We start from the raw sequence: 26,686 nt of genomic DNA on the forward strand, positions 1-26,686 counted from the left end.
ATGTGCATGAAAATGGGTATTACCGTGGAAATACAAGGAAAGACATGATCCTGAGGCAAGGATCCAAATATCACTGAGTTCTGAGCTGACTTTGCTGGTCAGGCGGAGGCGCTCGACCAGCAGACCACAAAGATCAAGAAGCTGCAGGACGACCTGGACAGCAAGGATGGTCGCACACGCGCGCAGCTGGAGGCTCAAATCGCCAAGGAGAGCTCCGCACTTACGAGCATGCAGGTGCAGGCCCCTTCACACACCCAGTGCAGTTCCCCTTCCATCGAACTAAATGGCGCTCATTTTCTCAACCATAATGCTTCAATTTGCACAAATTGGGTTCTGACACACATGGTTTCAATCCCTGCGCCTATGCCAATGCATTCTGCCATCAGACATGTTTCTTTTCCATGCTTGCCAGTAGTTCAGTGCAGCTGTTGATTCAGGGTTGCACATAAAGTATGCAGGATGATTGTGCTATTTAGCAGAGCTGAATTCAAACCAATTTCTGTTGCAGGGCCAGCTGAACTCTCTCACAAAGGAGTTCACTTCCACAGCAGCTTCCGCGCAGCGCACGCTGAGGGGCCTCTTTGGGGGCAAGGCTGCCAGCAGCGCGCCTGTCCCAGAGGGCGTTCCTACGGGGAAGCTGCGCCCCGGCTATGGCGCAGGAACTACCGGGGGTACTGCAGAGGAGAAGGTTGCGCGCGGCATCATGAAGAGGGTGACCCTGGCAGAATTTGGCGTCGTCGGGACCGGACCAAAGAAGGCCGAGCCTGTCATCAAAGAGCCTGGTGCGCACCTACCTCTCTGTTGCTGGACTGTTTAAGAGATATTATTTCTTGCACGTTGCACAGAGCCTCTGCTCTCTTTTAATTTCTGCACATCTCAAATCATTTTTCGGCGAGAGGAGAACCTGGAGGAAGCTCATGCTGCACGCAGCAAGATAGTAAAATGTGCTGCATTATTGCATCATGCTCGAGGCTGCCTGATGCTCTGAAACATTTTCATAACAAAGGCATTTCTTGCGAAGAGCCAGAGGCACCAAAGGAGGCGGAAGACAGCGCGAGCTCGCGCGCCGGCAAGGCAATCGCGGGCGCGGCAGTCACCGGCCTTTACACTGGGCTAAAGTTCACAGGGCTGGCAGTGCGCGTGGCCAGCGGCCTGGCCGCGTCCATCGGCAAGGACGCTGAGAAGGCGCTGTCGCGTGCCGATGCCACCCCTCGCGCAGCCACGCCCGCCACGGTGAGTCATACTGACGGGGCCCAACAGTAACCGGGCTGATGGCCCGGATTCAATGTTGGCCTGATGCTGACTTGGGCACAGGACTCCGAAGATATATTGTTCCTGCACAAGAAAGTTACAGGAAGCATGTGGTACGGCACATACAATGGTACATACCTCCCATATTTAACGCTGCGCGCATAGCATGCACCAAGACACAAATGTTGCCAAGAAGATGTTCTAAATGCGGGGATGTTGTCTGGTCGCTTGTAGGGTATTTGCTTGTTTCACATCTGCAAATCCATCAAGATATAACATAAGTGTGGCGAAGTGTTTTACGCAGGCGTCTGCCCGGCCCGCACCGGCGCGGCCGACGCGGCGCGCGAGCGCGGCATTCATGGAGATGTTGCGGGGGGCACGGGACCCCCCAGTCACAGCCACAGCCGCATGGGCCGACGTCTCGGCACAGTTTGAGGCCGACCCGCGGTGCGTGGCCATTGCGGAGCCGCAGCGTGAGCAGATGTTTGTGACGTTCAAGGAGGCGCTCGCACAGCTGGAAGAGGCCAAGGCTGCCAAGGAGCGCGTGGCCGCAGCCGAGAATTACAAGGTGCGTGTCGCACGGCTCTGAGCCCAAGTATATGCAATGCTTTGCTGAGGACCTGCAAGATGGACGTGTAGCTGTGACAAAGGTGCTTGCTCACAAACTTGAATGCTAACACATGCTGACATGTGCTTGGATGCTGCTGACCAGGCAAGCTTTACTTCTGCCGTACACGAAGTTATTTCGAAATGCTTGTGCATGGCTGGAACCTGTGGCTCTTGCTGATCGTCTGTTGTGATTCTGACTGATGCGTACCCGTCTTATCGTGGTCAGCCATGCAACGGCATGCCTTCACTCCAGCTGTTGGGGGTTCAGTGACTGTTCCCAGATATGCACAAACTGAATCACCCTTGTGTATATTTAAGCTCAAAAAATGTCTTCTGCATGCAGGCGCTGCTGCGCGAGCTGGGCATGACAGCGACGAGCGAGCTGCGAGCGATGCGGCAGCAGCTCAAAGAGCTCGACCTGGCCGCCCCAGCTGCTCTAAGCCCCGAGGAGCAGCAGCGTGTGTTCCTGGAGGTGCGGGGTGAGCTGCGCGCGGAGGCTGGCTTCAAATCCCTGTTGGAGGCCACCCCCGGCATCACCGCCGGCACCAGCTGGCCCCTCGTCAAGCGCAAGGTGCACTGCCCTGCCCAGATTTTACAATGTGCAGGGTGCATCCTCTTTGGGCGGAGGGCGCACTTTGCTGCTTGCCAATAGGTGCGCGATCACATGATGCAGCTTCAGCCTTCTTCCTTGACATCTAACTATCCAGATAATAAAGCAACACGAGGACAAGATCAAACCCGGCGAGTTATGATGCTTCGCACCTTTGGAGCTTGCAAATGCTCATGCTGATAGACATCATGTACCGAGTATTGCGATGGAGATTGTGCTTGTCATCACTTTCAGTTGCTGAGGTATCACATTATTTGATCTGAGCACGCTGTGTGCAGATGTGGACGGACCCGCGGTTTGAGGCGGTGCCGGAGCCGCGGCGCGTGGCGCTGTTCCGCGAGTTCAAGGCGCTGCTGAGCGAGGTGGAGGCCTACCAGCGCTCACAAGCCTCCAAGAAGGCCGAGGCCGACCGCGCAGCCGCAGAGACCGAGGCCAAGCGTGCCGCCGCCGAAGCCAAGGTGAGCAGCCGTTGTTGCAAGACGTAATTGAATCTGCTTCTGTGTGCAATCCCTTATAAAAACACAAGGTTTCCAACCTGCATACTTGTTTACCTTGAATCACATTCAGTGTTTGAAGAAGAATACCACGTGGGCAGCTGAACTGCGTCAGGCAGGTGTCACAAAATATCTCTCTACAAGGAATTGACACACACAAGGCAGATCTGTGAGACCTTGCAACAGCGGCTACCTTGAGTGCATCAGGCGGGTGTCTGGGCAATGGAACACTTGAGCATTAAGCATGGCAGGGTATGGGTATACGGTATCTAGGGTGCTGATGGGTGTGTGAATGGGTGTGGCAGGCCAAGAAGGACAATCTTGGAGGCCTGCAGGATGAGCAGGCGCGGCTGAAAGCAGAGTACGACCGCATGGAGGTGCCCTCCTATTCCTTCAAATTTCAAAACAAGTGCCTCATGATGCAGAATCTGCAGGCTCATCAGGCAGCTGTGGCGTCGTGGATAAATGCTACAATTCCTTAGCATGTCAAGAAAGTCTTTGGAATTGCACAGATTGTTTGGAAAGTGACGTAGTAGCGACTGAACAGAGTGTGCACGCTACAACAGGCGAAGCTGCGCGACATGGAGGCGCGGCTGAAGCTGAAGGAGGCCTCGCTCTTTGAGGCCGGGGGCGTCGCTGCGACAGCCGCGCGCGACCGCGAGGGCAATGTGGTCTTCCGATTTGACGAGCAGTACGCCCCTTCTCCCTGATGGCGCTGCAGGGCATGCTTTGCCTAGATCAGAGGGACACTTCTTTCAGCGGGAGCTGCCTGCAACGTTCTTGACCAGCTTGTTGAAGCCGGTCTTGTGCTCTGGCTTCTTGATTTGCCGCTTGAACACCGCTGTCAGCGCTACCTCCCCTTACCTAATGACATCTCAACATTCTGTGCACAAGCCAATAGGTGTTTCAATTCACTTGAGCACTGTACAGATAGCTGCGCGGATATCCCTTGCAGATTGACAAATTTTAACGCACAACAATGCCTTGCTGACTGACTGCGCTGACATGCAGGAAGGAGGAGCCTTCCCTCAATGGCAGTGGGCTGCCCAAGCACTGAAGCTGAACCTGGCAGGGGGCCGCACACCCTGGATCCTGCTGCTGACATCAACAGCAACTTGCATTTGTATTTTTCAAGTCCAAGAATGCTTTGGCGAGGCACATGGACATGCAGATGACAGGGGCAAGTACAGTATGAAGATTCGAATCAAAAAGGCAAGGGCCATGGTGATGACCTCCAAGCCACATGTGGAAGACTGAGTTGAACATTGAGCCCTCTGGGAAGAATAAACACATGATGAAGAATATGAGTGGGAAATGGTACTCGGCAACAGCTGCACATGTCTATGGTGTCTCGAGCAATCATGGACGTATGCAAGTGGGATGGTCTGACATGGTGAGTCAGAGGTTTCTGTGAACGTGGAGGACGAAATTGTACACTGGGTGTTGGGGGCTGATTGAAAAGCCACTTTTTTGGTGCCAGGAAAAGTTCTTGGTACCTGTGTGGCTTGGATCGCACCGTCAGAGAGATAGAGCAGCAACACATAATTTTTTTTTTAGGATCAAATGTATTTGTATTGTGGCGCGTGTGTGTAGGATGTATTGAGAGGGACCGCTTCGTACTCACCAGAAGCAAACAGGCTGCGTGAACTAGCTGCATATGCATGCATGATGCAGTGACAACATAGAAACCGTGAGCATCTAGAGGTATTGTTTGGGGTTTTCAGTGGCAAACAATGGTGTCATCCATTCTTTATATTCCTCCCATGGTGGCAGAAGGAACTCGGGAAGTGTGCTTGCAAATGATCATCACCTGCATTGACGGCATTATCGGCCAACCTGCACACCCTGTGACTTTTCTCTTGGTTCGGCAGATGCTGGTTCTGTACAGGGAGGCATGTTGTGCATTATTGGATTGATGTCAAATGATGGTTTCAAATGAGGAGAGGTACATTGGGTAGTCTCAGACTGGGTCCATTTGCTGCCAAGCAGCCTGCAACACAATTGTAAGGGAAGATTTTGCAATTTTCAGAAAAAAATGTCCTCAAGCGCTGAATCAGAGCATATCTGGTTGGCGTACATTTTACATTCAAGTACCTGATGGAATTATTCAGTGCCCTTGCATGAAATCTGCAATTGCTTGATATGACCGCTGGCTCATGTCAGGGTTGGCATTTGGAGCATATATCATCATGACATGCCCCGTCTCAAACTCCTGCAACTGCGCATCCACCCTGCATGTACGATGCATTATGTGACTATTCATTCAGTGGCATCAGACACACCTTATATCTACCGTGAGCTTACAGAAGAGCCACGGCTAAAAGTGTGATTTAACGTCACAAAACAGACAGATGGGCTCTTGTGAAGTCTGTTATGCCCTGCCAATTGTCAAACTTGCTTACATAGGCCTAGGAGTGTAGTGTGTGAATTATAGTCATGCAATTTAATGGGATACCAGCATGCGCACCCTGCTTCTTGCAGCCGCTCCGCATACAGCACGCCATCATCCCGGAGAATGTCCCTGTCAGAGACTATCACGAGGGCAGGAGGCAGGCCCGATAGGTCCGCTGCCTCCAGGGGAAATATGGCAGGGTCCCTGCTGTATTTATCGACATCCCCCAGGTACGCGCAAAGGGATGCAAGGCCTGACTCGGCAGTAACAACTGGACCATCCTTGAAGTCCAGGTGAGAGCCTGTCAGCGGCTCAAATATATGACGGAGCACCTGCACATACAAACCTCTGCTGAAGGTATATTTGAAGTTCAATTGCTCAGAAACAATGCTTCCTGTTCCCAGAGAGCCTGCAAGTTTACTATATCAGTCACGTTGCATGGCAAATTTCTGCCTGACTCGCATCCCGAGAGTCAGCTTTCAGCATGATTCAGCATTTACACACTCAGAAGATAGCTAGCAATGTCACCAGCACTACCCTTCTTCACTACCCGAGGTTGATATGCTGTGATTGGGGCACGTCATTATCAAGAAGATTGAACTCATGCACCGGGCAGATCAGGATCTGGTAGTCTAGGCAAGGGAAGGAGGTTTCTCGAGCGCGCAGCGCCAGGCACGCCGCGAGATTGGCGCCCGCGCTGTCCCCTGCCACTCCAAAACTGAATCTGCCCGGCCGTACCCCAAGTTCAGGTGCATGCTCATACACCTGAGATGCAACAATGGAGTGTTTACTAAGTATGTTGCTGCTGCGCGCGCGCCACAGTGCGTATCACAGTTTAGGGCAGTCCCTTTTTTGTCCGGAGGGTACAGTCCAGAAAGACATCTTATTTGCAGCGAAAACCAATCGGGAGATGTGCCTGTTTGCTGGGTTGGCACATGCAGATGCATGTACATTGGCAGGCTTGGCAACGGCATGGCATTGCAGGGCTGTGAAGCACACCCACTGTGCAGCGGTGCAGCAGTCGTCCAGTCCTGCCGGGTAGGGATCCTCTGGCGCCAGCCGATACTCCACAGATGCCACCAGGGCCTGACAGCAAAGCATGCTACAATCGGCGCTCTGATAAGCCTGCCTAGTATCTTCTACCTTTCTACCAGCAACAAAACAGACATGGTCATTGTGCCAAAGATCCACTTTGGCACAGGCCCTCTCTTTACTTTCAAATAGGGATCGTGTAATCTCTAAATTAGCACCCTTGGAAAGATTGTATATTTTGTGATGCCGCTGATCACCTGTGAGGTGCTGGTCAGGCGGCGGCAGACTGCGTCATGGGATTTGATGCTGCCCATCGTGAAGCCCCCGCCATGGAAGTAGACCAGCACTTGTGATGGGGCCTCCTCGGACGGCTGATACACCCGGACTGGGATGTCGCATGCAGCACCTAACACCTTCACATCAGTCACCTGCGCAGCCAAAAACAGGCTGTTGATGGTTTGGAAAAATTTCTGGATGCGATAGCACAAATTGGCATGTGCATTACCTCCCGACGCATGTATGGGGCCCTTAACAATTCAGACATGCGGGACGATGTGATGCATTCGACGCAACGCTGCTGGCTGGCCATTTTAGTTGAGTGACGAAGTGAACAGTCTGCATCAACCTCTCGGACAGTGGGAAAATGTATTTTTCATTTGGAACGGCGCAAACCCGGTATATCTTATCTAAAGTGTCGAATAACATGGGTAGATCCGTGTCCATGAGCGCTCGCTGCTCTGATAGTGACATTTCTGTCTTTAATGCCAGGTCTGCATCAGCCATGGCCTGCACACGAAAGAGGGCAATGAAATGTTCTTGGAATCTGACAATGCCCCCTTTCTTACGACCAAATGTTCCACATCGATCTTGCACAAGATTTTAGTGGATCAATTCTGCGTTTCTCGAAGTCTAACTCGTTGACTCAGTGCTATTAGGTCACGCTTCACACTCAAAACGGACAATAAAAACTCATTTGGCAAGCTACACGGCATCTTAAAATTGTGATAGTACATTTTGAATTCATTTCCAGGGCTTACTGCGTTGCTCTTGGATGTTGTCGGTGGTCTCGGGAGGAGGCTGAGTATCCTGATCACTGGACTCCTGACTCCAAAAACCAAGAAAAGGATCCCGGATTCGTGCTGAAGCCAGCACCAGTTGTCTTGAGCATGCCTGTTCTTGACGCAGGCTCCGAGATCTTCCAAATCGGAACCTGGACGAGGAGAAGCTCACGCGATGCGCCAAGACAGGCAACCGAAGTCCCCCACCGGAAGCTGCTCCTGCAGCTAGATCGCAAATGGTTCGCATGGTTGCAGTCTGCAAATTGCTGCAATTGCATGTAATAGTTCAACTAGGCATGGTGTATCTGCAACAGACTGACTTCAGGATATAAGTCATACGCTCGTAACCAGCGTCATCGTTTGGACCAGGCACGACCGCGGTATCCTTCCACAATCTGCTCAGGGCCCTGACCCCTGACCTGAAGCCTCGCTGTATTGTTCTGCCCCTGAAAACGAGCACAATTCGGTGCGAAAAATCCCCACACAATTGTTCTCACTGGTGTCCTTTACACAGCGCCTTTAAATCATCTGCAGCTGGTGTCACCACTGTTGGGACGGAATTAAAAACAGGACTTGTGTTTTACTGAACCGCAGGGAGATTTGATGGAGAGACAAGTTTTAGTGGAGCAGCTTCCTATTGAGGTTTGGAAGCAGATTGCGCTGCACATGGAAACGAAGGAATGGGTAAGGTCAGCTGGGGGAACCTGCGTCGCCCTGAGTGCCCCTGCAGCCCACCGTCATCAGCGTGCATGGCGCCTTCAAGTCGGCTTTCATCTTGCATCTGCCCATTATCAGCCCACCGGACATTGCTAAACCCAGCTAAAAAGGTCCTCGCAAGAGAAGTGCTCCCAAAAGGGATAAGCGGGTCAGAGTCAAGCCATCCCTCAAATACACTCACTGTGCGGCTCCAGGCGCTGTATGTATTACAGCGTATTCCCATGTTTACTTGGGATAGACTGCCTTTTTCAAAGCTTAAAGCTTGAGCACACTGCAGATGTGTCCCACTCCCTTTCGAGACACTCTAGCGTATGTTTTGCTCTGTCTGTAGCTCCGTCATCCTTCTGCTCTGTTGCGAAATGTATAATGCCACTCGCACGTTATCATTGAGTTCATCTCACTTCAGGTCTGCTGCGGCGATTGCCCATCCTGTTTGTCAAGTCCAGGTTGTATGACCAGATCCTTGGAAGACGCAAGAAACTGAAGATGGATGAAACCATGCTAACTTCCACACACATCCGCGAGCAGCCCGACTGTGGCAGCTGCCTGGGGTCTGCATCACTTGAGCTTGAGCGCCTTCACTTCCTGGTGCAGCCGCTTGGCCTCAGCGTCACTGGCAAAGTGGTCGCGCACAGGCTGCAGGATTGCATTCAGCGCAGCCGCCAGTGCCGGCTTCATGTCGCTGGGGTGCAGTGCCCCACTCAGGTAGTCAGCCTCCACCTCAGCAGCATCCAGGTACTCCCTGAAACGAGGAAGCCACAATCAGCCATGCTTGGTTTTAGCGAGGCCGGTGCTCAGAACTGATTCTGCCATCTGATTACCGGGGCCGAGGCAACCAGCGATTGAGGCTAAAAAAGTGCTTTTTAAGGAACTCAGGACACTAGCTGCACCCCTTGACAATAGCAGCGCATGCTGCAAGTCCCAATTCACGCTGCAATAGACTAAAGCCATGGGGAGTCAGGCAGGCAGGAATCCTCCTGGTCAGTCATGTTATTCAGGCTGAATAGCATGCAAATAAATGTACGTGGACTGAGGGTGAAAATCTCATGCTGGTTGAAGACAGGTTGCGCAGTGATGTTGAGAGCGCACTTTCGGCGGCCGTCCTCCTTGGAAAAGGTGACGGTGAATTTGCCGGCCCAGGGCAGGACGAGGGAGGTGATGTAGGCGAGGCAAGGGTTCTCGTGGACCCCGAAGCCCTGGTCGTGCAAGGGGCAGAAAGCCTTTTTTATCTTGCGTTCCACGTCCTGCTTGCTGTCATCCATGTAGATGCCAGAATTGGCATCCCCTTTCACAATCTGCTTCTGACCCTGCGCGACACATGCGCGTCCCAATGAAGCGCCGTACAAGACAAGACATGTCCTGTCAGCGGCTTGTTGATGCCCCCTTAGCAATTTCTGGGATTAGACAGCTTACCAGCAAATTGGCAAGCCTCAATGGTGCATTGCACAGTAAAGAAAAAAGGTGTTGTCAGGGAAGGCATCTAAATGGTATGCACTTCGGGGGGAAGAAAGAGAGGGGAGCAGACCTGTAGCAAGCCCGGGAGCCGCGGGTAGGTCAAGAAAATGGGAACCTTCTGTCCCTCCCTCTTTGCGCAGAAGTCCCGCGCCAGCACTTGCACTCGTTCTGTGCGCTCGCCCTTTGGCAGCAGACAGATGTCCGCCTGGTCAGGCAGCAACATCTGTCAAGGCAGTGGGATTTGATGGGTTTCAATTGTCCTCCCCATGAGACACAGTACAGGGAGGCCAAGCGCTTGCATCTTCACGAGTGGAGGCCACCGTCTAAGGCACCAGCTTCAAGGGAGCAGCTATCTAGACGAGCATGTAATTAAGTTCAGGATCCAGTAAATTAGCAAATGAGGTCGGCTGAGATGCTTAGATTGGGGTTTGGACCTGCAGGTAGAAGCCATGGGCGCACTGCTTGCACAGATGAGCGACCTCTGAGGACAGGTCATCGCCTCTGGTGCCCACGCTCTTCAGTGTGGAGCTGCGCGCAACGTCCAGCCACAGAGCATTGTACTCCAGTGGTGTTCTGTCAATCTCCTCACAGGCGCTCACAAAATGCACCTGACAACATAGGATTGATCTGTCAGGTCCATGTGATACCGTGGATGGCAGAAGGAGCAGCAGAAATTATTGAGCACCTGCTCGCCAATGCCCTGCATGCCAAGAGCCTTCCAGATCTCTTGAAACAAGTGTGCCGCTGACTGCATCTTCTTGGCACCCTTGGATCGAGCGCAGTCATCAGCGACCCTGCTCAGCACCGAATACAACAGATATAAGCTATTATTATGCATTCGGCCATAAATTCTGCCACTCAGATGTATCGCTAAAGGGTGGTGCGCACCAGAATTTGGTCGTCACTCCACATCTCGTGAGTTTGTTGATGTAGAGAGCCTTCAAAACACCCTGATGCAAGTAGAGTAATGTCACAACTAGACCCCCGGCACCTCGGCATCTGTGTCATCAACAACATAATTGATCACAAAAAATTGTTAATTCCTTCGAGAAAGGAGGCACAGGCGTGCCTGTTCGATGTCCATGCGTCCTGAGGGCTCAAAGCCATCGTATGCTAAAGGACTGGGACTGCTGTCAAGTGTATGTTGCAGCTCATCGTGCTGTAGGCATTCCGATCCGATGCTAGATGCCAGCTCCCACCTCTCATCCAGGGTCAACCTGACCGAAGAAAAAGTGCAGTCAGGTCACAGCAAATCACAGAAGCGGCAGTGGTCAATCCATTGAAGCACTTCAAATGAAATGTTGGAAAAATTTCAGCGAAATCTTACTGTGCTTGTGAGGCCAGGCCTCGCAATCTTTGTGTCTGTCCTGATGGATTGGAAGGATCACTCATCGTGGATATTGGAAGTAGTGGCTCAGCTAAGGCCTGACTATTTCTTCGAAAAAGAATTCTCAATGCTGCGAGATAAGTGCTGCTCCATTAACTCGATTGTCTTGATGATAGTTCGCAGTCGGCGGGTAGCTGAGCTCCAGATGTATACACGCTCCCGACACCGCCTCGTTGAAATTTGTTTTCAAATTTGCATGGCAATTCTTGAGCCAGAAAAGCGCGGCAGAGCAATACTAGTACTCCCGCTATGGATCCATCCGGATGATGGCGCAGATGACTCCAAGTCTACATGACAGGCAGTGCGCTGCATGTGAGAGCTCTTGATGTCATGACTGTGGAAAGTGCTTGCAGCACACATCCTACGAGCTTCCCGGCTTCTGCGCCCATAGGTGTGCCCAGCTCTTGATACACTTGTGTACATTCTCAGCGCTTCATGCATACAGAGTACCGAGATCTGGTATCTTGTGGGCCCTAAACTCCCAAAAGTCTGCAAGGGGAGCCTGAAGGGGAGACGCAGAGGGCAACTCTGGAGTGGGCGCCGGCCCAATGCAGTCAGCAAACGTCTGCAAGCATTGCCAGTATTACTATTTGTACAGGTCCGCAAATCCAAAACCAAAGGGCATAGGGCATGCATGCAAGACACCTGCAGCCACGTCTGCCGGGCCTATAAAAATCTGCAGCCTAGTATTTTTGCACATTTCATCGGATCTCAAGCACCAAACCCTGAAGCACTCCCTGCACAGTATATGTACCCCTAAATATCCGATACCTCTGGCCTACCTTGAGGGTATCTTGCAGGGAAACCCGAAGTTGGGCAGACACATCACTGCTTTACATGTCCGAAAGGTTTGCCAGCATTTTTACAGATGTATCTGCAGACATCACTAGTGGGCAGCATGCACTAGGGCGCCCTACAAGCCGGCCGGTGAAAGTGGGCATACAGCCACTATTGCCGTGCATGACGGTCATGCAAGACATTGTGTTGAAGCTTGGCATTTCAAGATTGCAACTTTCTCAATGCACGCAAAATTGTTTGAGCACTCTTCTTTTCCCTAAAAAGCTGTTGAACACATACTTGCACCACTACATGCGTCCCGCAGCAGGACTCCTGCCACATAGTCTCACATTGCAACTCCTTGCTGTCTCGCCTCTGCTGTACCCTAATGGTATTTGTTGATGATTCACAAAAGACACAATAATTGTACACCTGCACCTGCTCGCCAGAGCCTCCCATCTCCTTCGATTGGTCCTTAAACTTGGGCAGACCGTCCTCAATGAATTTTCCCAAGTTCTGAGTCCTGGCGTCTTCGCAGAACACATGAAAGGCCGGCTTAAAGTCAAGCTCTTCCAGGTTAGTGGCCACCATGCCCCTGAAAGGCACTCCATCTGGCTGGTGGAATAGCTTAAACCCGCACTCCTGCATCCAAGGTAAAACATCTAGCTTGATGTATCGCGTTGGCAGGCATGTCAGCTCCCAATGTTAATCTTCGTGATCTGCAGGGACAGGTGCGAATTGCCGCTGGTGTCCCGGGCATAACTTCCAGCACAAATCTATGGGTCACAATGCAGGCCATGACATGGGTGGATATTTTCATATTGCTCTCGCTTGCTAGGCTATCTGTGGGTCCAGAAAGTGCGTCTGCAAGGGGTGCACAGCCTTAATACTTTTACCAGGCATGCTGGGTTCCAGTCACTGCATTCAAGCTGCATCGCTCTTCCAGAGCCCAGATATGTTCCTACGAACCTAAAGATTTTTAGAATGCACTGGATTGTCTCGTGCTGCTTCGTTGAAGATTATTAGGCAACCCATCAAGCCCCATCAGGCACCCACCTTGCAGAAATTGCGCCCCAGTGTTGGCTTTCGCACGCTGAAGCGTTTGATGTAATCTGATCCCTTCGATATGCTGACGGCGTCCGCCGGATACAAGGCAACAGGCACGGGCGTTGTTTGATGAAACTTGGCGCTTGAGTGGCAATGGCACCATACTTGGACTAGTGGATTGCCTCTCACATCCAACTCGACTCGTTTACACGCACACTGTACACTGTATCGAGGCTCTGGGTTAGTCATATCCGCCGCAGAATATCTGAGGGGAGCTCCTTTCCGGATGTTATGATGTTGTTGGTGACGTCACAGTGCTCCAACTGAGGCAGTCCTGGATATTTCTCTGTGTGCTCCTTGGTTGGGAACTGTCTCTGTCCACTTCCTTTACATATCAATTCTCACAGCGCCAATGGAGCTAGCAGCATGCTGCACATTGCACAGATGTAGCATGCCAGCATCAAAGCCAATGCAAACTTATGTGCTTGCATGCCCATGGGCATTCTCAGATTTGCTCTGTTACAACAAGACCCTGTATCACGAATTGTTAATATAGCTGTATATTTTCCGCATGATCATGAACACTGTTGCCCGCTCTGCTGGCCTGCAGGGGGAACGCCGCACCCTCCATTCACACATCAGGTATTCTAGCTACGCAGCGGGCTCGGCAGCCTGAGCCGGCTCAGCCGCCTGTTTTGCGGCCGCAGCTTCAACAGCAGCCGCCCTCTCCTGCACCAGCGCTAGTGTTTGCCGCGGCAGCGGGCCGCAGCGATCAGAGCTCACAAATTCGGCAGCCTGAGTTGCCACCTTTGCCGGTAGCTTGTCTAGCGCCAGGCCTAGGTTCCTCAGGGGCAGCTGCAGGGCAACACACCGTGCTCCTTTGTCAGCTTAATATCTTAGAGCACCTAAGGAGAGTAAGAGAGTTCTCTTCTTGGGAGTGATAACTGCCGGCTTGCTGGGAGAAACCTGACGCATGCATCCATGCCTCTGCAGAGCCTGCCACATGTGCACCGCAGCAAATGGCATGCTGTAGAAGAGGATATTTCAGGCAGTCCTCCCGCCTATACAGAAAGGTGACACGGAAAGCAGCGTCCAAGGCACAGATATTCAACTTCATTGGACGTCAACCTTCACGTGACCGTAATGCTATTGGCCTTGCAAAAAACACACATATAAGCCCCACTGTTTAATCCTTCTGAATCTCACTTGATTGAACTCAAAGCCATGGTTGTGTCACCGGAGCATACCTGCAGCAGCACGGGGAGGGAGTCAGGAAGCAGCTCGCGCACGCACACAATCCACCCTTGCCACTGCTGGCTGTCAGCCCACACCGCCTGCCCCACCAGCATCGAAAGAATCTCCAGCACAAATCCCCGTAGCTCGCGCGACGCCGCGTTCGCCTGGATCGTGAAGCGCATGAAGAGGAACGGCAGCGGCTTCCTGCGCAGAGTTTTTCAAAAATCCCAAAATCTTAGTGGTCCCCCACTGTACAGTGGACCTCGACCTGAAATAGGTGCACGGTGCCAGGACAGTTCTGCAACAGGGCAGTGGCTTGCTGCGCGGGGATAGTCGAATCATCCGAAATTCAGTTGTGTATTCGAAACGTGAATACCTGAAAACTTGCACACTTTTGACTAGACATCAAATGGACCGTACACCTGGACACAAACGTAAAATCAGGGCCAGACCTGAAGTAGACCTCCACCTACAAAGGGAGCATGTGCGCAAAACAGTGCCAGGAAAGGGGCATGTAAGTGGCAGTGGGGTATCAAGTTGCTGTAATAACGTCTGTGGCTGCCAGAGCAGAGGACTCTGAAGCCTCACAAGCAGCCAGAGCACAGACAACAGCCCTGACCCATAACAGACTCCAGGCTGCCATGCACTGATGGCTGAAGCATACTTCGAGTGTGTTACTTGAAGAATTTGGAGAGGCTGTGAGAGCATATGATGATCACCCGAACACAGGCTGAGGGAGAGGACCGATCCTTGCCACAAGCACTCAAAATCAGGTGTCCATTGGCTACTACTTCAGTGTGAATGAATATGGCACGAGAGTGTCAAGAATCCAAGATTCATTTGTTATTCGCAGTAAACTATGAATGAAAGGACAGCCCAGCTTTATTAGTGAAGGAGGGGAGATTTCGGCATTGCAAAAGTGATAGCAAAAACACACCTGACCACAAGCTGCTGCAGGGTTGAGGCGAGGGACTTGGGAGGGAACGCTGGCGCGCCGTCAGGAAGCTTCATGGTCAGGCAGGCCGTCAGTCCGCCCGCGTGCTGCTTCAGGGGCAGCGAGTCCTTTTTCAAACTCAGTATGGCCACCAGGATCTCCTGCGGCGCCAGCAGCGGCTCCCCTGCACGCACAGGGCCTGGGCTGTTTATGAACTTATTTAATCACAGGATGTCTCCATGTTTCAAGGGACTCCATCAGTCTCAGCCATCCAAAGGTGCACTGCGCTTGACAAGGCAAGATGAGCACGGCAGCACTGGTGCCATTATTCAAAATCAATGTTTGTTTCTCCCTTTCATATAAGGAACACTGGCTGCGGTTGCCCCTTGGTGCATCTGTTACAGTGCAGCCAAAGGATCACAGGGGACCATCATCAGCACCGGCAGCAAAATCGCATTACAATTTTCCAACTCCGATTTAAATCTCACCGAACTCAGGCTGCGGCAACAGGACATGCCGCAGCAGAGATTTGTCCATGAGCTTTCAAAACTTGCATTCAAAGCACACCGGTCGCGGGCTGTGGCAGCATTAGGCGCTGCAGCAGATGGTGCTCGGAAAATTTCAAAGCTAAATTTCAAATTTCAAATCTCATATCGATTTTGAAACTCACCGGTCTCAGGCTGCGGCAGGAGCAGCCGCTGTAGGCCGGCAGTGAAGCCGGCGGCGTCCTTGAGGGACAGCAGTTTCGGCAGGTGCATCAGCGCCTCTTGCCGCGTCAGCCCGCCCAAAGCCGGCACCAGAAATCGCACATCCTTGCTGCGCTTCAAAGCCTCCATGCACGCTCCCACCAGGCTCGCCGGGGGTGGCTTGCTCTCTGCAAAATTCAGACAGTAAGCTCATTAAGCCCTATGCCGGGGGGTTGGGAAATCTAACAATGGGGCTGTTATTAATTTGCCCTTGTCAGAATTTGCCAGAGTGGCTTGCTCTCTGCAGAAAACCAAGAAAACAAGCTCTGTGAGAAAATATGCTGGGTGGTGGCATGTGGTCAGATGGTACTGGCCGGCTGTTGGCACCCTCCTTGCGGAGAGAAGAGATATGGAGCGACTGAAAACGTGCCCATGTAAGAATTTGCCAGGGCGGCTTGCTCTCTGCCGCACAGTGGAAGTTTGTTCTCAGCTGCCAGGAAAATGGGGCATGCAAAAAATTCAGTGGTTGGTTTTTGAGCTCAGGAATATTGTCATGCAAAACTTTGGAGGTCAGCCTGTAGAAGATGGATGCATGACAAGTATAGCGAGTGATGTAATCAGCTTGCATCCATGATTACTGCTTTGCATGCAATTGCTTCTCTAGGGCACTGGGTTTCTCTGCAAAAGGCATATAAATTTTCTTACGTTCGTTGCCAACATGTGGGGGGCGGACTGTGGCCATGTGTCGGGGCCGGGGACAAAGTTCATGGGACTACGCGTCTTTAGAATATCATTTAATTGAAGGTGGGCAGTGCCTGTGAGTGTGTGCAGCATGCTGAGCAGGAGAGGCAGGCTGCCTGGCGGCGGGCGCTGTCGCAAGAGTCCAACAAGCACCGGTGAAGCCGCGCCGATCACACGCGCGAGCCCCGGCGCCCTCTCTCGGATCGCCGCGCGCGCTGCCTCTGCCGCCTGCCACCCAAAGCATATGAGTATGTCACATTGCTGCACACTTTCCATGTACAGCACAATTCCCAGTCCTGAGGATTAGGGACATCAAGCAATAGCTGTGTTGTTGCTGCACTTATTCTGCATGTGCCCTGCGTTAAACTCAAATCTGATGTTTTAGGAAAATAGCGCTGGAAAGCATGCTCTCAGAAGGCATTTGCATTAGTTATGGGTCACACCAAAAATCGCATATGATCTCTCGTCATACTGTCGGCTATGGGTTCGTCAAATGAGATGCTAGCCCACGCATTTCAGCCGCTGTGCATGGAAGCTGTGATGGGCATATTGAGCTCACCCTTTCGGCAATTGTGAGGCAACCTTTCAAATTCAAATACTCAAATTTAGACAGGCCCACCTTCCCATAGACCTGCATTAGCTGGTGCAGCAGCTCCGGCTTCTTGGTGCACAGCGCGCAGAACAGATCGCAGCGACTCTGCGCATCCTCCACGCTGCCTATGTAATCCTGCGCTGCCGCCTCCACCAACGCAGCAATCCCCTGCGCTGCCCCCGCCGCGTTTGCCGCATTTCCCCTGTGCACGCTCTTTTCTCTCCCTGACACCGAGACAGCTTCCTTGCCGCTGGTAGTTGCGAGGCTGCCAGACTCCCTGCGAGCGGTTGTGTCATCCGCCGCATGACTAACCCCCTCATCTTCCTTTGATACACCCCCTTTATTTTGCGGCCCCTGGCTCCCCTCGCTCCTCTCCCCCCTGCCTGCATCCTTCACGCCATCACCGCCGCTCGCGCTTTCATGCTCACCGCCGTTCTCTGTGATTGCTCCTGTTGGAGCTTCTCCGCTTTTCTGTTGTTTACTGCCTTCGGCCCCTTTGCTCGCAGCCTCGCTTTTTTGCTTTCTGCTGTCTTCCTGCGGCGCGCTGCCAGAGCTGCCGATTGCTGGATCAGACCCTGCCGATGTTGCCTGATCTGGCGCGGCTGATCCGTTCTCCGACGGCGTTCCCTCAGCTGCTGCCGGTGCCTGATCTGGCGCGGCTGAGCTGGTCTCCGGCGGCGTCACCTTCTCTGCTGACGGTGCCTGATCGGGCACCGGAGCTGCACTCAAGACAAGCGCAGCTGAGCCATTCTCTAGGGCAAGCGGCTGTGAAGCTGCCGGCAGCTCCTGCTGCGGAGGGGTCTCGAGTTCGCGCAGCTTTGCCAGTGCAAATTGCTCGATTGCGTCCTGCAGGAAGGTCTCCTGGTACAGCCGGTTTGCTGTCAGCCTCACCGCCTTGCTCCTGCAGCGCAAGACACCACCACCTTTTAATTCTTTCCCCTAATACACTTTTTACATTCTACACTGCAATGATGTGGCGTCACGTGTATTTGACTGCCCTTGACAAATTGCGTCAGGCTGGGAAAATCTGGCATCAGTAGGCGTTGCTGCGCTGTTGTCATGACCAGTCAAGAGATCTGCAATTTTACTCCTTTGAAGTTATGACCCATATCAGCCAATGTCTCAAATTCTAAGTTCTGGATTTGCACACCTCATATCTTCATCCTGCGCTGTGGCGGTGCTCAAAACCATGTCCAGGACAGGGGCTCTGTCATTTGGACGGCCCATGATGATGTCACGCGCCGCCTGCATGCCATCATACATCCATTGATGGTATCGGTAACTTGCATGACATGTGTCTATGTGCGGTCACCAAGGCTGCCTTCCTGTAAACACTCCGTTGCAGTTTCAAAATTGCATTTTTGCCGCCGAAAATTTCTGGGGCTTTCCCGCTTGGCAGGTCATGCTGGCATCTCAGACCCCTGAGCAACGAATACACAGCAGGAAAGTGCAATGACCCCGGTTTCAGAAGAAGCCAGGGATTATAAGAGGACACTATCATTGTTATTATTCTTACACGGTTTCAGTCCTGGGTACCAGGTACGTCTAGCAACACCTGTACAATTGCTTTCCACTCTTCTCAATTCCTTTCTCCACCAGTCATGGGCATCACCACCCGCATCTAGATCTTCTCAGACGTAGAAGACCCCTAGACCATTAAAAATAAACAATAAAGAGCGCACCTGCAGTGAGAGGTTTGCCCACTCGTCGCCGCCACCGGCCACGTCGGCCAGAAAATGCGCGATGGCCGGCTGCGGCAGCGCCGGAGCTTCCATCAGCAGTTTCGCTATTGTGCGGTCCTTGGGGTCCGTCTGCTGTTCCCTGCTCAGAGCGCAGCACAACCAGATTCTTTCCTTTCTTGCCCATAGCCAAAGATAACCACCACCGATGGAATTGCACCATGGTGCCAATTGCTTGCTGGGAAGTTTCTTCGCGCACATGCAAACAGTCAAATCGGTATTCCTTAAAGTAATCAAAATGCTCTGCCTTACCAAGTCCTTCTTTCCTCAGAAGCGTGGAAAAAATTGCTAGAGAAGGTCCTTCTCTAACAATTTTTCCACGCTTCTGAGGAAAGAAGGCGGGAAAACATTGGAGAGGGGCCAGGGCGGACATGCACAGGCATGCTTGCCAGCACAGCAGCCAAAGTGCCGGACTCAGCATCCTCGGCAAACCAAACCTGACTCCCACATCACCAGAATCCAAACACCCTTTGCATGATACTTTCCATTTAAATCCCCTCTGAGACGTGATTCACAGGATATTCCCCACCTGAGACCTTCCAGCATAGCGAGTAGCACAATCTCATAGGGGCTGTCCACAAGCGCCGCCGCCCAATTCCCGTCCCCCTCGGAACCTCCATCTTCCTCCCTTACCGCAAGCTCTCTGCCGGAGCTTTCTGCAGCATCCTGTGTTTCGGGCTGTTCAGGCTCAGTTGCCTGTTCTGGCGGCGCAGCATCTGCCATAACTTCGTCCTGTGAGCCAGCGATCAAGGCGCCAGAATTGGCGTTGTCATCCGCTGATGTCATCGCCATGTCATCGTCCAGAGCTGATGCAAGCGCTGCCTTCCTCTGTAGCAGGCATGCCAAAACTGAGTCAACTCTCAATAAATCACATTGAAGGCAACAGATGCTCACTTTGTTAATGAGAGCAACCAGCAACGTACCAAAATGTATGGCTAGCTAGAATTTTGTGAGAGAAACAAAGTACAGCAATTGAGGAGGAGAGGCGCCTCGAGCTTCAATTCGCTAATGCCTTGTGTAAGAAGCTGCCTAGTACGACAATGCAAGATTGAATGGCTCGATCAGAATGTGCTGTAACATATTCGTCAGAAGGAAGGCGAGTCACCTCGGGCTGGGTGATGTGAGCGCTGGCGGCGGCCTTGGCGGCTGATGTCACGCCGATGCCAGCATTCGCAACAAACAGGCGGTACAGCCACTTGAGCGCCAGGTCATAGCTCTTGGGCTGATGGAAGCTGCCCAGCAGGTGCTGCAGTACCATGTCAGCCGCCAAGTCACCCACCGGCGCCCTGTGATCCACGAACCCTCAGAAATTGATTTGAGCAGGAGTACAGCCTACGTTGCCACAAACGATTGACAGACATCGCAGCTGTTTTGTGGAACTTGCAGACATAGGTCCCCAGTACCTTTACAGGTCAAACAGACCATTGTCCCTTGCTGAGGGACTGTCATCTGGACATTTGTAAGCCCAAACGCTTCGCGGATGGAAGCAAACATCTGATACAATAATGCCTCCATTCCAATGTTGTCTCTTCAGAGATCAGATAGCTACACTTCTTTGATGGCAGGCAAAGGTGTTCAAAAGAACCAATTATGAGAATCTTGAGATCACCTGGTGGCCAGCGAGGCCAGCACAGACGCGCGCAGGTGCTGCACAGGGGCGGCCTCCGCTCCTAAGACTCGCCCGACGGCGTCCAGTCTCAGCGTTCCCTGCTGCTGCTGAGTCAGCGCCAGCGGTTCCAATTTCAGCACCGGCAGCTGCGCTCGCCGCAGCGCCAGCTGCCGGGGAGCTGCCAGGGGTTGTGGAGCCGCCTGCAGTAGATACAAAGTAGAATAAGATGTTCCACCCAGATTTCAAGTAGATTGAGACCCTCTGTGGGGGTTTGAAAAAGGGTGAGAAATTCCATGGGGACTGATTTCAGATCACAGCATGGAAGATCAGACATTCCACCACGTGACTGTAAATTTACGAACCTTGACAAGCAATTCACCGTCACAGTTTCTGAAACAGACGCAGAAGTACGTCACCAGAGAAGTAAGCTTCACACATCATGAGTTTGCCAGGTCAATATTTGAGAAAGTCACCTTTGGCTGTGGCTGTACTTCGGGCGGTTCCTGCTTTGGCGCGGCGGCCGGTTGCTGCTGCACGGGCTCACCTGGCTCTGTCAGCCCCTGCAACCACGTAGCATTTCTGAAATTTAAGCGTTAATGCACTTATATTGCAGCCTCTCGAACAAATCCACGCCCATGTCATTCTGACGTTACACGGCTGACCATCAACTTGTATCCGCGGGCAATTTGCAACAGAGCAAGACTGCATGCAGCTGCCACGGAAGCAAGCAAAGAATTCAGTAGCGGTGAGCCACTGGCGGCCACGTGCCAAATTACGCAGCGTCGCATATCTCACGTCTCTTAAAATATTATTAGGGATTAGGGTTTTTTCACACCGCCCAATTATTCAAGGGAATCAACAAAGAGCCAGATGAGGCACTTGAATAGAACCGCCGAGCCCGCCGAGGCCGGGCGGAGAGAAAATGCCGTCGCGAAAGTCTCCGCCATAAACCCTTAGTACAAGCCCAGAAACCCTAAATGCCTATTAAACAGGGCAAATACCCCTAAATACATATGGAGGGAAACAATAAACGGGCCAGATGAGGCACCTGCAGCAGGCCGGCGAGGCCACCGAGGCCGGCCGCTGGAGCGGGAACGCCGTCGCAGACGTCTTCCCGCCGCGGCAGGTGGTCTAAATTGGCGATGACAGCGTCCGCCAGCACAGCGTCCGACAGCTCAGCAACGAATGCCTTGAGGGTCGTGAGATCGTTCTCTGCCGCTAAGACCGCCATCACTGCCAGAACTTCTCGCAAGTCCCTCTCCGGCGTGTGTCCAGGGCACTCGTGCAGAAGCCGCAGTAGCATCGACGGCTGCGTGGGAAAACTACGACCTCACTTACTACTACTTTTATTATTATTACACGCATTTCCAAAGTATAGGATCTGGTGCGTCGCAGCAACTCATCCTATGGATTGTAACATGGTCATTCCATGACTTCATTGGTCTGTCCCGTTGACCTGGTCCCTGTAAATTACACCGTCAATGTGAGGGGATATAAAAGGGCCCGCTTACGGGCCCATTTGTATACGGGCCAACTTTGCACATTGTAACGCAATGTGCACATGCACACCAGCTCGATAGGGCCAGGGACTGTGTTGTCTCGAAAGCTGTATTCTGGGTAGGATTTGTGAGTTTAGAATCGAACAAACGTGCGGGGTAAATGAAACATGCAGATAACTGGGGTTATAGCTACACTGACATATAGAGCATCCCACAGTACAGAATGGGCTTCGCCGGCATGAAGAACACATACAAGGAAACGCCGAAAGGAACAAATCTGGAAAACATGGCAAAGGAGGGATTAGCAATAATGAACGGGCTTGGCCCGACAGCACAAAACATTTAAAAGACACTACGATCTATGCCTATGCGCAAGATGACCGTACTGCTAGTGATCACGCCTGAATCTAGTACATAAAATGCAAGGAGTGCGGATAATAGATAGCAAGAATACACGTGTTTACTTGACATGCTTAATATTCCGGATAAGGCAGGAGAACGGCAATTTAAATAAAGGGCTTTTCAGCAATTTGATGGCCTGCAAACAGTTTGCATGGCCTGCTTGCTGCAAGCCTTACTTAGCTACCTCCTAGCTGCACGGCTTACTACCTACGAGCGGCTCGTGAGCGTTTCACCTCATACTGCGGTATTTGGGGCGTCGGCTGTGGCAATGGCTGAACCACTGCAGGTTGGGGCTGTGCAGGTTCTGCTGAGGGCAGCCTCTGGCGCTTGGCTGACCCATTGCTGTCTTCGTCCTGCCTTGCGCGTTCCCTCTTAGCCTGCAAAGCACAGATCAGCAATTTACTCACCCCTCTAGACACTCTGCCTCCCTCGTCCCAAGCAGCATCACACCGGAAATGGTGCGCGATCAAATCCACTGCACGTGTGGTACATCACTTTCAGCAAGCACGCACAGACTTCCTCGGTCAAGACATGCTCAAGTGAGTAGCTGCAAGGGGCTGAAGCATATGATTGGCATCGGAGCCATGCACATGCTGATAGAGGGTATCAAGTATGGTTGGCCTGTGGCATCAGTGCTTGTCACGTGCTTTTGTGCACCGCACAACATGCGATCCTGTATAGGCAGCTGATGCGCGGACGGCAACCATGTTTGAGCTGGCTGATAAGATGCAAAGCCATTACTGTAAGGGCACTTGGAGAGCATGCTGGGGGCCAATCATACTTGCGGGAGGGCAGGATTATTATTCGGCTATGTAAGAGCCATTACAAGGAGTAGGCTTGTCCAGTGTGCATCCAAGTGCTGTGCTACACATATTGGATCTGTGCTGACAGCGCTCGGGCGCACACAAGGGAGTGTGGCTTGAGATATCGAAGAGATGCAAGCACTGCTGGTCATCTGGACCTGTCATCACCTGTCTTTCACTCCTGCGCACTTCAGCATCTGCCTGCTCGCCCGCGCCCAGAGCGTGCAACGCCGCCACTATCTGCTCCCCAGACACACAGAATTGCTCAACACCGACTTTGGTTCCGCTAACCAGTGCTGCGTCCCCAAGAGCCAGTAGTCACCGCTGCTATTCTAAGTTGCATCTGCTTGTCTACTCCAGCAGATTGCGAGCCAAAAGAACAATGGGCGAGTATCAGCCCTTGGCCGGGTATACATCCAACAAGCTGAAGATATAAAGAAGGGCCATGACCTGAGCCTGTTTAGGCAGGGTTTGATCTCAAAAATAACCAATACTCTGCTGCCAGGACTGAGCAACAACGCTGAAGCAGAGGTCCGCACCTTCCGCTGCCACGGCAGAGCCTGGGGTGCTTTGCAGCGCAGAACGGACATCAGCGAATCTTTCACCGCCCTGTCCACGCTGGCAGCAACCCCATTCCGGTCATCCCCCTGAACAAATACAATGGCTTTTGAACAAACACCCCCACTTGCATAATTGATGCAGAAATGCGGAAGGATACTCGCAGACTTCAGAGTCAGCTGATCTGCTCTCCACAAGTAGTCTCCTTATCAGCGCTTTCATGTGCTTACATATATGGAGCCATGGACATCCCCAAGAATGCCCATCAGCACGATTGTGCAGATGTGAAACCAAATATAGTACATGCACATGCGATTGCTCTTCCTCCCTTGCAATGCATGCGCTCAATTGTTATGGTGAAGGCAGAGTGTGAGCGGTGTACAGTGGAGCTGCTCTTGACCGTGCTCCCCAATACTTGAGATCTTCAAGACATTGTTGTTGGTATTGGATTTCATGTACACGCATTGGCACACCACTACGGATGCCATTGTCACCATCATGCGCATGCAGTTGCTATGAAATTCAGCAAGCTGCAATCTCAGCAGAGATCAAAGCACGCACGGAAGAGCTGCTGTTGGCAGAGGCGGCGGACAGGAGGGTGGGCAGCACTCGGCCCAGGTATTGAGGTCGGTGCGCTGCCAGAGAGCCGACGGCTTTGACTGCCACGATGGCAACGCTGCCAGGGAGGTTCGCCAGTGCAGACTGCTTCACCATGCCCAGCAGCTGCAGCAGGAGCGTCTCTGCGTCGCGCGCCACCTGTGCACAGCAACAAATGAGCCCCACGCTGAATAATCATTATTACATTCGGCAGGATGCATGCATGACACCAAGATAGCTGCTTACTTACGGCACGTTTTCCTTCCCCTCTTATTATGAAGACAGCAAAAGGAAAGACTCGCCTTATGCTGTACCTTGCTAACTTATCAGGGTGTTTAAAATTACTCATTACAAATTGTCTACTTGTCATGATACAAGCTGACTGGGGCAGACAAAGAGGATACAAAAGCATATGCATGCATGAGACACACTGAACAGAAGCTGACCTGTGCAGGGTTGAGGAGGGCGTGGTTGGCGAGTGCGAGTGCGCCCTTCGGGGCTGACTCAGCGGTGACGAGCATGATGACAAACTCCATGAACTTGAGCGCCGCGAATCGCACGCCGTCGGAGACGGGCTCCCCCGCCAGCTGACTCACCCTCTGCCGGATCCCCCCGCAGGCCTCCCAGACTGCCGCCACATCGGGGGGGACCATGGGACCCCTACCCAGAGCCAAAGCTGCAGAGTGCCCTGGCCTACAATTCCAGTTTTGTCGGCATCGTAAGCACTGCAGTCACTCAACAACAGTAGGCTGGAATGGATTCTAATGGCATGGTGATTTTCAATGCATCACTCCCAGTGCTTGTCCATTGAAGAAGCCCGCTGCTGCTCTGCTACTGCTGGGATTCTGCAAGGGCAAATGGCCCGCTGGACAAGCCTGAATGCTCAAGCATTCGATTGTGTCTCTCCATGGACACTTCTATTGCTTGCAAGGTGGAGATCAAACATATAAGCTATGCGCAATTGACAGTGCTGCTCAGGTAGCACACTGAGATGGCAGAGTTGGATTGTCGCACCTAAAAGCGATGGAGCATGCGGCGACAGCACGGCGCACGACAGCGGGCGATGAGTCATCCAGCAGCTGACGCAGCGTGCACAGCACAGCGTGGAGGGCGGCCAGACTAGGCTGCGCGCGAACGGCAGCTTCCAGCAACTCCACCAGCTGCTTCCGCACCGGCACTGCCGGCTCTGTTTGCAGCAGCACCACCTCTGGCAAAAACTCCTGCATGCATGGAAAAATCATCGTGTCAACCAAAGGTAACATCATTAAACAGCTGCTCTGCCTAAACAAGCAGTCAGCCAAGAGAAAAGCTGATCCCATCCTCTACAGGATTCCAGGCACAAGATCCACAGCATGCCAAAGGAATTTGGTTCCTGCAAGTAAGTCCTGTGCAGTCTCCACCGCTCTCTCATGTGCATCAAGTGGCAAGGACCGTGGTAAATGCACTGGATTATGCTGCGCACCGATAGCAGTGCTGGCTGCTTGTGGACAATGAGCTCTGTCAGGCCCTTCAGGAGGTCCACCTGTAGATCCACGACACACTTAGCAAGGCAAATGGGTCGTCTCAAAACTCACCCTTATCCGTAATGACACTCTATGTGCTACCTAGCAAACATGATTCAGCGATGCATTTTCATATAGTGCCTGTGCCAGATGATATAAAGACGTTTGCATCCAAAGGAGAGATCAGTGCCTTCTGGCTGGCGTCGGACGCCATCTTTGCATCGTTGAGCAACTGAATGGCTTGGTTCCTGTCGGCTTCGCTCATGGTGATTTCCGATTTTCTCTGTCTGCTTCAAGGAGAAAATTTGGGCGTGGGTGGGGTCGCAAGCAGTAGATAGCAGCCAGGTCTGTGCTGCATGTTTTCCCTGGTGCCAGCAGATATACTGTAAAGACAATATTGAGTGCTGGAATCAAATATATTTGAAAATGTTCAACGTAGTAGTATACAGAATATCTTGTGAAAACACCTGATGCCTTTGAGCATCGCACCTGTGCATCAAGGTCAGGAAACAAACATCACATCCCTGTGCACATTTGAGTTTATATGTCCCATGCTAATGTTCCAAAGTTCCTTTACATGCACATGCTTCGTCAGAGATGCATCACATGTATGTCATAGATCGGAGACGATGTGCTGAAAGACTTTCAAAGCGCTTAGCTTCGTGCAGTCACTATGGAACGATCGCAACATGTAGAGGTAATCATTGCCTACTAAATCTCACGGAAAAAAAGCCATTGGAGTGCAGCCAAGCTCCCTTGAACTGCCATGGACTGAGCGGTTGCCTAATTTTGTCATCTTGCTGCAGCTGGGACGCCGTCTTGCGCGTGCCGTCTCTCGAGACACGGCTTCAGCTTCCACAGCAGCTGAGCGTGCAACTGCTTCGTCATAGCTCGGGGAAAGACAGAGACAAGAACGGAGTCCAAAGCCAGAAGTGAAACATTCCATTCAATTACATCCA

At 52.2% G+C, this 26,686-nt stretch overlaps 5 protein-coding genes across 5 annotated transcripts; 2 read left to right on the plus strand and 3 right to left on the minus strand.

Moving 5' to 3' along the window:
- Positions 1–2,236: 2,236 nt before the first annotated feature.
- COCSUDRAFT_54377 (hypothetical protein) lies at positions 2,237–4,158 on the plus strand. The gene is made up of 5 exons (XM_005644535.1): positions 2,237–2,431; positions 2,749–2,928; positions 3,270–3,341; positions 3,531–3,655; positions 3,976–4,158. The coding sequence occupies exons 1-5, from the start codon at positions 2,252–2,254 to the stop codon at positions 4,019–4,021; spliced, it is 603 nt and encodes a 200-aa protein (XP_005644592.1). The 5' UTR covers positions 2,237–2,251; the 3' UTR covers positions 4,022–4,158.
- Positions 4,159–4,249: 91 nt separating this feature from the next.
- On the plus strand, positions 4,250–4,991 carry COCSUDRAFT_34025 (hypothetical protein). Its single transcript, XM_005644536.1, has one exon. The coding sequence runs from the start codon at positions 4,698–4,700 to the stop codon at positions 4,878–4,880; it is 183 nt and encodes a 60-aa protein (XP_005644593.1). The 5' UTR covers positions 4,250–4,697; the 3' UTR covers positions 4,881–4,991.
- A 39-nt stretch (positions 4,992–5,030) lies between these two features.
- On the minus strand, positions 5,031–7,545 carry COCSUDRAFT_67454 (hypothetical protein). Its single transcript, XM_005644537.1, has 7 exons — positions 7,426–7,545; positions 7,061–7,174; positions 6,646–6,816; positions 6,356–6,442; positions 5,966–6,121; positions 5,432–5,688; positions 5,031–5,195 (listed from the first exon to the last, which is right to left on the minus strand). Exons 2-7 carry the CDS (start codon positions 7,169–7,171, stop codon positions 5,072–5,074), a joined length of 906 nt encoding a protein of 301 aa, XP_005644594.1. The 5' UTR covers positions 7,172–7,174; positions 7,426–7,545; the 3' UTR covers positions 5,031–5,071.
- An 845-nt stretch (positions 7,546–8,390) lies between these two features.
- Positions 8,391–12,373, minus strand: COCSUDRAFT_67455 (Nucleotidylyl transferase; the record flags this gene model as incomplete). The annotated part of the gene is made up of 5 exons (XM_005644538.1): positions 8,391–8,905; positions 9,253–9,470; positions 9,689–9,823; positions 10,053–10,226; positions 12,221–12,373. The coding sequence occupies 5 exons, from the start codon at positions 12,371–12,373 to the stop codon at positions 8,722–8,724; spliced, it is 864 nt and encodes a 287-aa protein (XP_005644595.1). The 3' UTR covers positions 8,391–8,721.
- Positions 12,374–13,480: 1,107 nt separating this feature from the next.
- On the minus strand, positions 13,481–25,992 carry COCSUDRAFT_67456 (hypothetical protein; the record flags this gene model as incomplete). Its single annotated transcript, XM_005644539.1, has 21 exons — positions 13,481–13,684; positions 14,077–14,269; positions 15,003–15,183; positions 15,670–15,873; positions 16,501–16,654; positions 17,046–17,919; positions 18,169–18,263; positions 18,701–18,839; positions 19,287–19,585; positions 19,863–20,043; positions 20,367–20,566; positions 20,840–20,926; positions 21,415–21,675; positions 22,501–22,644; positions 23,239–23,310; positions 23,610–23,717; positions 24,190–24,384; positions 24,672–24,885; positions 25,240–25,445; positions 25,688–25,747; positions 25,891–25,992. 21 exons carry the CDS (start codon positions 25,990–25,992, stop codon positions 13,481–13,483), a joined length of 4,173 nt encoding a protein of 1,390 aa, XP_005644596.1.
- Between the last annotated feature and the right edge of the window lie 694 nt (positions 25,993–26,686).

The sequence above is a fragment of the Coccomyxa subellipsoidea genome (genome assembly GCF_000258705.1).
Source record: "Coccomyxa subellipsoidea C-169, whole genome shotgun sequence".
In the NCBI taxonomy this organism is placed as follows: domain Eukaryota; kingdom Viridiplantae; phylum Chlorophyta; class Trebouxiophyceae; family Coccomyxaceae; genus Coccomyxa; species Coccomyxa subellipsoidea.

Coding starts and splice junctions, on each gene's coding strand:
- COCSUDRAFT_67454 (XM_005644537.1), bottom strand. CDS start 7,171: ATGGCTGATGCAGACCTGGCATTAAAGACAGAAATGTCACTATCAGAG. Junction 6,817..7,060: donor CTTTAGATAAGATATACCGG/GTTTGCGCCGTT, acceptor TTGGCTGCGCAG/GTGACTGATGTGAAGGTGTT. Junction 5,689..5,965: donor ACCAGATCCTGATCTGCCCG/GTGCATGAGTTC, acceptor TTGTATGTGCAG/GTGCTCCGTCATATATTTGA.
- COCSUDRAFT_54377 (XM_005644535.1), top strand. CDS start 2,252: ATGCGGCAGCAGCTCAAAGAGCTCGACCTGGCCGCCCCAGCTGCTCTA. Junction 2,432..2,748: donor GGCCCCTCGTCAAGCGCAAG/GTGCACTGCCCT, acceptor CGCTGTGTGCAG/ATGTGGACGGACCCGCGGTT. Junction 2,929..3,269: donor GTGCCGCCGCCGAAGCCAAG/GTGAGCAGCCGT, acceptor TGGGTGTGGCAG/GCCAAGAAGGACAATCTTGG.
- COCSUDRAFT_34025 (XM_005644536.1), top strand. CDS start 4,698: ATGGTGTCATCCATTCTTTATATTCCTCCCATGGTGGCAGAAGGAACT.